Raw genomic sequence first — 11,741 nt, forward strand, 5'->3', positions numbered from 1 at the left:
AGCAGAGGGCAGAACAGCCTATTTGGCTACATTTTTGTAGTCCCGTTAATCTTTTGTTTGGCATGTTGGTGAGGTTATTTAGAAGACCATTTCTCAATGGGTTTGTTCCTTAATGAATGTTTGTTCAACAAATAACTCAATTGTAATTACAAAAAGGGAAATTCGCAACTCTATCGCAACTTCCACTTGCTCCCGCAATTGGATCGCAACAAACACCTAAAAAATACCGCAACTTTTTGGAAAAGCTCCCGCGAAATCAGAAATTTTAGGCCGCAACTATCACAAAAAAGGACCGCGAAATCCTGGGGGGACTGCATTGTGAAGTGGTGGGCCCATGTCATGAGTTTGGGGAAATATCCAGCTTGGAGTATGGCTGCAGTGCTACATGTGAAAGTACAGAGAAGGCCAAGACTACTGCTCTGGCCAAAGAGAGGCAGACACGTCTCAAACATGTTAAGAAAATGAATGCAGCCAGACGGAAGGCCCTGCATACGTTGCAGGAGGTGGCCAGGAAGAAGAATTTTCAGAATTTCATTTTACTCTATGTGCCTATAGGGGTGGGCCGGGGATGTCGGGGGTTGGTGGCAATGTAAGTATATGGATATTTGCCGCGGGGCGAGGGCTTCAATTACCTCTTTCTTTTTTGACCATACATGTGTTTGCATCCCTGTACATAGCACAAATAAATAACACAGGCCTAGAACTGGCTAACAGCAAAACAGAGACATAGCAAAATGGAGACATAGCAGACAGGCTTTTGCTCCCTTTTCCGGGAGAACAGCAGACACATCTCAAGTGATGACAGTGGTTTCTTGTTGATATGTTAGTATGCGTATGTTTGTGTGGACACAGGTGTATGAAAAGGTGTGTGTATGAGTTTTTGTATGTGTTTGGTTGGACATGTGTTTGTGTGTATATTCAGGTGTGCACGCAGGTGTGTGTGAGTGTGTTTGCAGTCATATCAGCAACGCTATGGTAGCGGTGACCCCATCATGTCATCCTTGTGATATTAACTCTCCGGTGGTCATTATAATCCTCTGTGGTGGTTCCTCTTTCCTCCTTCTGATCTCCTCTGGTCTCTGTTTCCTTCTCTCGTCCAGCTGAAGACAGGGCAGAACAACTGTAAGGACAGCGACAGCGAGAGCATCAGCGGCCAGTCCAAGCCATCCATCAGGAGCAGCTCCAGAGACAGACTCACAGACGTAAGTGACCTAAGAGTGACCCCAGTCTTCAGCCAACACACAGCCACAACACAGTGACAACATGTAGAGTACGGAGACACGGGATCAAAACACGTATAATACTATATACAACATCAAATGCTGTTTCACTTTACACAATCCCATAACACCCCCAAACAGATCTTCAACCTGTAGGCCTACAACCTGTCAGATACAACAAATACAGACACTCATACATGGCCTGAATTACAGTCAAATAGAAAGTTTCTATTTGGACATTGACAACAGCTGAAAACAAATAGTTTTTTCACAAAAATCTGAAACCATATATTTAGATATAGCCCAGTTATAACAGAGTTGTTATATAATATTGCATAGTTCACACATGCTGCCAAAATCTTTTAAACTGTTCTTTGTTGTGAAGAGGCTTACATAATTGGAACATTGTTAAACAAAAGTATACACTTGCTTGAAACACCAATATCATGAGATTAGGCATAATTTGCCCAGTCAGCTAACACGCCCGCTGCAAGGTGAGTGAGTTACCTATTTTATGAAATAGGGTCTTTGTTGCTGTCTTAGACCAATCACATGCAAGTCTGTCTGATTTACATTTTTTGTGGATTTGCCAAAGATCAAGGGAAAAGCATTTTATTTACTTGTCAAAATGTCCAAACATCTTTGCACTGTACTTCAGATGTTTGTATGACATCTAATATTACCTTAGAGACCATGCTGTTGAATTTTTTCAACATATTGCCTCAGAGACAAGTCACTGAAGTAACATACTGGGATGAAAATAAGAAACCACTTTAGTTATTTAACAGGAAGAAAATAATATATATATATATGTGTGTGTGTGTGTGTGTGTGTGTGTGTGTGTGTGTGTGTGTGTGAGTGTTTGTGTGTGTGTGTGTGTGTGTGTGTGTGCACTTAACATGCATAAACAGCACTTCTCACTCATAAAATCCATATCCGCATCTGCATCCGCATGCACTCTTTCACCAGCTATAAACCAATAGACACGTGTGTTTACCTTTCAAGAAAAGGAAAACAGAGATCAGTAACGGAACATCAAACAGGTAAGAGCTCACCTAAGCACGGCACAGTTTTCTCCTGGCGGAGCCTTTGTTCTGTGGTATCTCCATAAACATCCAATTAGCACTTACAAGAAGATGACGAAGAACTAGAAGAGCTAAGTGAGCGCTTCACATTGATGTATCTGTTCCCACATGGTTCTGTCTGTACACACAATACATTCCACCAAAGCACCATAATTTCCCAACAACAACAGCTAACAAACTTGCCAAAGTTTGAGAAGAACACATTGGTCAAAGTAGATGAATAATGTTGAAGGCAATTTATAACAGATGTGTACTGTTATGTTCAACCTTGACATTGGCTGATGATAAGGTCATTATTTTACGCTTCCCCCCTTAACAATTTTTTGCTTTACTTCTGTGTACACAAAGAGAGATTCCGCAGGCTTTTTACTCCTATTTCTTGTTTAAGATCAGTAAGCAGAAATATCAGTTGCACCTAATTCAAGTTCCCCTTGTCTGAAGAACTGATAGATAATCCAGTACAAAATCACCACTAAGGTTGGTAGTAGGGGCTGTTGACCCCCTACTAAAATTTGTAAATGGCAATTATCCATCCCTGAGCCAGCAGTGGACTACAAGTCTCATAATCTTTTGGATCGTCGAACCCCATTAGACGCACAGCTCTCTCCATTTCTGACGGTTCTTAGCCTGGGCTTGTGTTGTGATGAAGTTGGCCCCAGTCCATTCTCTGCTGTTATCCACCCATTACTCCTTTTGCCCGTCTCTTCTTCTTGTTCCCTGCACTGTGTCCTGGAGAATGGTCTCTGCCAACCCTGATCTTGTGATGTGGCCGTGCCATTGAAATTTCCTTCTTCTGTCTATTGCCAGGAGTTCTTCATACGACCCCTATGTGCTGTATTATAATCTTTCACACTGCTTCATTGTCACAAGGTCTTTGTAGCTGATGCCCAGGATCACATTTCCATGGCCTGAATTTTCTTTTCTTGCTCAGCTGTGAGTATCCATGTGTCACATGTGTAGAGGAAGCTTGTGATGAATATTTCATTCATGAGACTGAGCTTAGATGAACTGCAGCACGGTTTTCGGGCTTTGGTTCTCCATGATTAGTTCCTTGTGTTGTGATACCTTGAGGACCCGTTTATCATCATTGCAGTTTATCATCATCATCATCATCATGTTTTTCTCAGTGCTGATTTCCATACCATATTTGGAAGATTATTTATGCAAGCCTTACACTAGGTCTTTCAGTTCTTCTACCAGCCCGTTGAGGTCGGCCACAAAATGGATGTCGGTGTTGTTGCGGCCTCCGATGCTTACAGTTCGTGTGTGGTTTTGCGGCGCTTCTGTCATCGTTTTCACTAGGAAGCTGTTGAAAAGTGTCAGAGGATAGCAAGCAGCCATGACACAACCCAACTGCAGTTCAAAACCATTCTCCGAATCGTTGTGGAACCGTTGTTGTACAGTTGTTCTATGGTGTGGACAAGCTTTTTGTCCATGTTATACTTCTGCATGGTGACCTAAAGAGAGGTTAAAATGGCAGTTGGGAAGGTGTGCATCATCTCCCTATCTGTCATGGCAGAGGGCCATAGAGGAACAATGTCTCCCTGCGTGACAAAGCAGCATGACAAACATCTCTGCCTGTTGCTCTTGGCACACCTCTCAAATGAATAGTGCTATCGGAGCTGTCCACACCCCCGTGTTTCCCTCCGAAACCAGGAAGCATTTTAGGTGACAAATTGAAAAACATCCCATCGTTTTTTTTTTTTTTTTGCAGTATCGTCAGCGAAATTTTCTTTCTTCTCTCTCTATTTTCTTGTTTGGTCCACTGATTCTTCACTCAGCTAGCCATTGTGATACTGTAGTCAGTCAGTACGGCAACTGTGTTAAAGAGTTGATGAGTGGTTGAAAAAAGAGTATATTATACTTTCACCTCTGCTTCGTTGTAAAGGATTTGGCGGCAATAAGTAAATGACATACAGTGCACTATGCACTGCCTTTGTCATTCTATTGAACTGTCATTGAGGTTTGCATAACAGCTTCCTGGAAGTCTTATTGGTTCCCCTGTACCCGCCAAGCTCGCTAATCTGCTTACCGATTGGGGCTGAATGTCAAGGTGAATTTGGCCCTGCCTCTCCGTCCTTGGCGTCTCTTTTAGTGCTGTTTTTATGATTTCTACCGCCGAGGCCATCAGCAGAGCTATCAGGTATCGGCCGTAATTAGAGCTGTCAGTCGGAGAGTGAGCCAAGTCATGGGAAAAGACAGGGCGGAACGAACGGGGCGAAACGGCTCCTGCGTGTAGCTATAGGACGCTTGGCCAGGCATGAAATGAAATAAGTAATTTGATGTTGACATCAGAAATTGAAATGATACCTGCTGGTGCTCGTCATACTGCTGTGAGACCCAGAGAGAGAGAGATAGAGCGGGCGGTAGGAGGGAGAGAGGTAGGGGGGGGGAGGCAGGTGAGCTGCTGCAGATGTATGTTCAGGATGACTGATCACACCGCTCATTTGCTGCGCTTATCTGTCTCCTGCCAAAATAGTGATAGACAACGTACAGTAATACTACTGTAGCTTATTGAGTAAATCACCATGAATTTAACAGTCTGTGTTAAACTCACACACTTAGGTCTTTTCTGACAACCATAAATCTGAAACTTCTGATGTAATGTTAGTCTGCAGCTCAGCTCAGCCACGGTGCAGGGCAAAGGGGTTGAAGCCTAATGGTTTTTGCTATTTTTTTTTTCCTGTTTCTTCAGAAAGCCGAACAACCCTGCAGGCAAAAGCGAATGAGTGTCTCATATCCTCTCTTTGACATCTGATCTGGCCCATTTTAAAAAGTCCTAACCCCCCTCCCCCCCTCCCCCCCTCCTAATCGCAGTCAGATTACATATCGCGGCAGCCAAAACGGCTCCACTTCAGATAATGCACGGATGAAAGATCATCACTTTTCTTTTTAACAGCTCGGCCCAGTGCCGCTGGAGACACTGTAACACATCCCAGAGGGGCCACCCATTATCCATCTCTCTTTCTCTCTCTCTCTCTCTCTCTCTCTCTCTCTCTCTCTCTCTCTCTCTCTCTGTCTCTCTCTTTCTCTCTCCATCTCTCTCTCTCTGTCTCTCTCTCTCTGTCTCTGACTGTATGGCATCCAAGGCTTAGGTCATTGAAGAGTAGTGGCATCCAGCCCAGAAATACTGCCTCATGCAAATGTGCAAACAATGTGTCGAGTCCTCGTGTTTGTCATCCAACTGTATAAGTATCACTCCGGATCACTCAATTACTCCCCTTTGCTTTCTCCCCCTTTCATACATAGAAAAACATACAGAATGGAAAAATGTTTTCGGCAAACTTTGTGCTCTCGGAGATTTGGTCTGGCTTTTAAAAGCTACTGATCTCACTGAAGGAACCCCTCCATCTCCACCCTCGTTTTCCTCCCAACCCCACTATGCTTTTTAACGCTTGCCATCGTAAGGGGGGTGGGGGGGGAGTTGATCTGCCACAGACGTTTCCAGCAGAGGCCCTTGAGGCTCTAATGGAGAGTTGTTGAAAGCTTGGCTGTTTTAGGAGCAGTTTTTTTATTCCCATTCTCCACCCTTCTTTTTTCGCCTTCTTTCTTCTGACATGTCTCTTCAGAGTCACACTTTAAGTGGGGCCCGTTGCAGGTCCTCAGGCCAACACAGTGAGTCTCCTTCTGGCTGCACTGTGAAAACTCACTTCACACATCACATGAGGTGAGAGCCAGCATTCTTGTGCTAGAGAGAGAGAGAGAGAGAGAGAGAGAGAAAGATGGCGTGCAAACACATGAAAGAAGAAAGCATAGGGAAGAAAGTTGTATATAGTTTTGTACCTTCTTAATGTGTCTCTCATTTGCCAAAGTTTAATATTGTCTTTTGAGGTCCATTTGACGCAAGCATATGTGGCTCTGCATACATTTGATGTTGCCACAGTAAATATTTAAAATGCTGTCATGAATCAGGACACACCTTTAGAGCACCCACACAGATACAGTTTCACATGCAGACAATTTGCTTTCTCCACACACACACACACACACACACACACAAAAACAGATTTTTACAAGCCCATCAAAGTGAGTGTAGAAGTGCCGTTGAGTGATCCAGGCCATTCATTAGGCGGCTGGCCGTGAGATAATGATGTTTGCTGATGAAGGCCTCCATTTTGCCTGTGACCCCTGACCTTGCGGCAGATGAAACAGTTACCCCTCCTCCCTAACCCCCCCCCCACACACACACACACACCTTTTCGTCAGTGGTGCCAGAGGTGCTCCTCTCTCTATATCCCTCCTTTGTCTCTTTTCTCTTCTTCTGCCATCTATCCTCTCCCTCTACTTTCTTGCCTCTCTTCTCTCTTCCTCCCTTCTTTCTCTCCCTTGCTTTTTCCTCCCTCCTTCCTGCCACCTCATTAGGCCGACAAATCACACATCAGTTCTCCTCAGATCTGCCCCTAACCCCCAAACCTGGCTAAATTGGCCCCGCTTGCTACACGTGTGCACTGAAGCCCCCGGGTCCCCCCTTTCCCAGGGTTCTTTTGAAGGCAGGGGTGGCAGCGCTTTCTCTCACCCCAGGCTGGGTGACTCGAAGTCGGGCAGAAGGAGGATGTGGGGTGGGGTGGGGGGTAGGCGTGGTGGGTGACAGGGAAGGAGAAGGCTGGGGGTGGGTGGTTGGGGTGTGGAGTGGATGAATCATGCACATGGCGTTTAGTCTCTGCGGCAGGGGTGAAATGCCATCATTACCCGGCTGCCTATCAAATAAATTGGCAATTATGGGGACTCTGGATTCGAGTAAACAGCACATTAGGTTTTCTGACGTTTTTTTTTCCAGAGGATCCACATTCTGTGTGTGTGTTTGTGTGTGTGTGGGTGGATGTGTGTTTGTGTGTTTGTGTGTTTGTGTGTGTGTGTGTGTGTGTGTGTGTGTGTGTGTGTGGGTGGGTGGATGTGTGTGTGTGTGTGTGTGTGTGTGTGTGTGTGTGTGTGTGTGTGTGTGTGTGTGTGTGTGTGTGTGTGTGTGTGTGTGTGTGTGTGTGGGTGTGCGCGTGTGTGTGCAAGAGCGAGAGATGACAGATATGTTGAGCCCCCAGAGCGTTCAGTGTCAGCAGCCGCCAGTCAAACCTGATGCGGCCCCACCGACAGACTGATGAGAGACACGAGGAAAGATAATGAATTCTCCTCAGATAAGGAGATAAGAAACGACAGTAAATAAACAGAGCTCTGAAGGCATGAGCAAAAGCCCAGCTGTGATGGCTAATTCACTAGCGTCTCCTCTGCCATTTATGTAGTATTGTCTGCTCATTAGGCGCTAGCTTGGGCTAGGGTGTGGGGCTGTTGACTGATGGGTTCCTGCTCAGCTGTTGTGTAAAAGGGCAATGGCTGCCCCTGGTCACAGGAGTCTTCTTGGGGACATGGTCAGGAAGTAACACAGTTCACAGCTTTAGAAGCCATCTAGTACATCAACCGAGCATTTGCTGATGTATTTATAGTTTTCACACCTGGTGTTTGGTGTCATCATAAAGTAATATTTTGTGTGTGTGTATGTTTGTGTCTGTATATATATATTTAAAACATAGTATTACTATGTCTTCCCTCCATAATATTAAATCTAAATTAAGTTAAGAACATATTGTTTTAAATAATTAAAATCACTTGTATGCAGAAGAGGTTTTTTTTGGCCTGTCCCTCGCTATTATCTACTTCAGCAGGACTTTTAATTTGTAGGATATCAGCAGCGTGTTCAAATTTTCACATTTACAAATTGTGTAAAGTATTCTCACTGCTGTGTTGCGCTTTTGTTATTAACTGTTTCAGTTTGCCCTTGTCTCTTGAATTCAAATCAACCATGTCACCCTCATAAAGAAAACACTGGCAAAATAATGGTATACTCTAGAAGTGACATGATAAACAGGATTGTGTACATAAATATATAACCTTTTAAAGTACACAGCTTGTGTTCCTATGACTGTATCTATTTAGCTAGTAATGAACAAATTAGCTTAAAACCCTTAACTCTGCTACCATCAATCCTGTTACTTTTAGGACCAGCACTGTTACTTTTCAGAGTAGCGCAGTCTTTGTCACACTGGCCCATGCTCAAGGTGCTCTCATTCACTTTAGTAGATGGTTTCTCTACGTTTGATGAAAAATAACTGCGTGGCACACACTATGGTGGCCAGTGGCGTAAGGTAGTTACGATGGGCCCCAGTGCAAGCTATAATGACCGGCCCTAGTGCACGCTAGTTACTAATTATGAGGCACACACACACACCATTAGGCGTATATATATTTTACCAACAATCTGGTGGATTTTACGGTCAAATTAGTTACTTCGGCTATTGTATTGGGAAAGTAGACAGGTCAAAGAGAAAGCCATCAGAAACATGGATATCGCTCTGACATGCGGTAGCGTAAACAGACGGTCAAAGTGCTGAAGCATTCTTAAAAACACTGATGAAAGGCATGATTTGGTAGACCGAACTACCTGCACTGTCTATATTTACGCCCCTGATGGTGGCACAACTCACTTGAGTATGTGTACCATGAAAGAAAATCCTGCAGGTGCCCAACTCCAACCATGCTAGTATAACCGGCTACTTAAAATGTGTGTCAGATAATATGGAAGATTACGGTTATTATTTCAGTTATTTTTAATATGTCAGGATATTTTCAGAGGCCATAATTACTGTCTCACAATTACGTTCTCTCGTACTATCTTAACCATTATCATTACACACCAGTTCTGTGATTTGTTTCCAGCGAATCTTATGTCTCTTATGCCTCTTTGGTGCTATGTGCATCTAAACCTCTCTATGCAAATTGTGTGGTTATTTTTTGACACATTAGTAGTAATGAGGTCACTGTCCCCTACAAGCAAAAATACGCAGACCAATTTGCCTGGACATGAAAGTTGTAATTGCTTGCGTCAATTAGCCTGCATGCACCCCCCACCCCCCCTCTCTCTCCTGTTTCCTCTTTCCTCTGTCTCTCCCCTCTCTTCCTTTCTCTCTCCTAGACTCCCAATCTCCATCCTAATTTGAGATGTTCCTTATTAGAGATGGGTATTTAGATAGGGAGGCAGAAATGCTTTACCTGTAATTGGTTCATTATCTTGGTATGATTGTGGCTGCATGGATCTGATAGCGTAGGGCTGAGCCATTTAAGCTCAGTGTGTAGAGGGAGGGAGACTGGAACACTGAAGAACTGGATTATATGGTCTGGATTATATAGGCCAAAAAGGACACTACAAAACTATGCTTGTCAGTAACTTGGAAGAGGATTTACATAAGATAAGTGAAACCCACTGTCATCCAGAAATAGCCAAGCCTTTACCACAGCTCTCTGAATTGATACATGCTAATTGTGCGTCTGTTTGTCAGTCTGAGGTGAGAGAAAAAGGGATTGGCATTTCTACATTTTTCATTAAATTCGTAATGAAACGGAGTAGTTCAGACTTCACATACAGCTGCTGTTTCTCTGTCTTGGCTCGTGCCTGTCACTGCAGCCTAGCTGCTATCAGGCCCAGAGTCGTCTGATCTCACTATATCTTACTCCATTCTGAAGAGGGCTCCCAAAGCTGATTTAAAAATACGTGAGCACCCTTTGTGCTTTGTCATCCCTGCTCACATGATTTCCATCAGATACCGCGCAGCGACGCAGCCCGAGAGGGAGGATGTCTCAAGTCGTGTCCCCATTGTCTTTTTAATCAGGCACATTAATCGGCCAGCTACAGGCTGCGCCGTAGGTGCTGTGGGGTCCTCATTAGCACTTCCCAATGGCTGAGCGAACACATTTTCCCTCTTCCTGTGGGGCTCGGTCTCTCAGGCAACCGGAGGGAGGCGTTGGGGGAACAGCTTGTGACACGTGGTGTCAGAGCGGTCGGGCTGCATTATGGCTGGCCTCCACTGGGCTGTCATTTCCCCACAGCTAGCTGTCCGTCAGGGGACCCAGACGCCAGCCTCACTAGCCTCTCCTCTGGCACTGCAGAGTGATCCTGCTCCTCAACAACTGACGTCTTACACAGCACTGATGAACATCATACTCGGTTGGTTATGTCCAGTGGAAGCTGTTTTAGCTAGCTTTTTGGAGTTTGTTACAGACAGTCTCGTATTATTCTAGGGACATCTGATGAATTATACTTTATTTGTTAATTTTGTCAATGCAATTTGGGGCAGACACAGATATAAATTTTATACCCAGTTTAAATTAGAAAGGAACTAAAATGTGATTAGAAGAATATGGGTGATAAAATAGATTATCCATCTACTTACAACAAGGTAACAGCAAGAACTCATGTAGTTACATGCTGAAAGAAAGTATATGCTGGCTTGTCCTTGTTCAAGCTTGTACAAACTCTACAATTATCTCTTAAGTGGTTATTTTAGCTCTATCAAATCTGAACAGTGGTGTTGCACATGAATGAAAAATAATAATGTATGGTCAAAATTCAGCAAAATCTCTCTGTAATGGTGTCTCACAGCTATCAATGGCGTTTGATGTAATTGGCTGTCTTTGAATACAATGTGCAGATATTGATTGTTGTCCAAAAAAATAAATGGCAGCCAGAGTGGGCTTCTGCTCAAGTCCTCTATTACAATGTGCTAGCAGCACGGCTGTACTCCTGCCAACTGATTGTGCTTCAGGGGGCTTTTACACATAAAGAACGCTGAGCCCCATCGGTCGGAGCACGGAGAGGAAATGCACTGATTTCACTGTGAAATCCCCTTTGTCTTTGTCTTAATTGTTTACAGTGTTTAGTGGAATAATCTGTCTTCTTCACTCAAATTTTTACGCTGAATTGAGAGAGTTCAGCCTTTCATCGTGTGCGTGTGTGTGTGCGTGTCCGTGTGCGTGTGCGTGTGCGTGTGTGTGTACAGTCATTTCTTTAGGGTACATTGAATTATTGGAGCCTGGAGGACTCTTGACAAAGGTCTCATTCTGATTTAACACACTATGCAGTCCCCAAGGAGAAAGACAGAGCCCTGGTTGCCATAGCAATAAGAGTGCAGTGTGGGTAGGAGGTATACGTGTGTGTGTGCATGTGTGCATGTGTCTGTGTGTTAGAGAGAGGAAGAGAGAGAGGGAGAGAGAGAAAGAGAGTGTGTGTGTGTGTGTGTGTGTGTGTGTGTGTGTGTGTGTGTGTGTGTGTGTGTGTGTGTGTGTGTGTGTGTGTGTGTGTGTGTGTGTGTGTGTGTGTGTGTGTGTGTGTGTGTGTGTGCACATAAGAAACCCTGATAAACATTCTCTGCCAATATGAAAACTTCATAAGAATGTCTCTTTTTCTATGCCTATCACACACACACACACACACACACACACACACACACACACACACACACACACACACACACACACACACAAACACAAAGCCCCTCACGTAGACGACTGTAGCTTTGGCCCCCTGTGGGACTTGCCTGGCAGGAGCATGTCCTTCAATCACAATGCCTTGGTGGGGATGCACTTAGAGTCAGGCTATAAGCCAGAGAAAACA

The 11,741-nt window shown here is 44.3% G+C and overlaps 1 protein-coding gene across 8 annotated transcripts in view; it reads left to right on the forward strand.

Moving 5' to 3' along the window:
• Window positions 1–11,741, forward strand: part of auts2a (activator of transcription and developmental regulator AUTS2 a) — a 357,002-nt gene that overhangs the window by 158,443 nt on the left and 186,818 nt on the right. For all 8 annotated transcript variants that reach the window (XM_042708443.1, XM_042708446.1, XM_042708444.1 and 5 more), the window contains exon 4: window positions 1,101–1,202. In XM_042708443.1, coding sequence (XP_042564377.1) covers window positions 1,101–1,202 — 102 coding nt within the window. The remainder of the gene's footprint in view (window positions 1–1,100; window positions 1,203–11,741) is intronic.

This window comes from Clupea harengus, chromosome 8, assembly GCF_900700415.2.
Source record: "Clupea harengus chromosome 8, Ch_v2.0.2, whole genome shotgun sequence".
Classification (NCBI taxonomy): Eukaryota; Metazoa; Chordata; class Actinopteri; order Clupeiformes; family Clupeidae; genus Clupea; species Clupea harengus.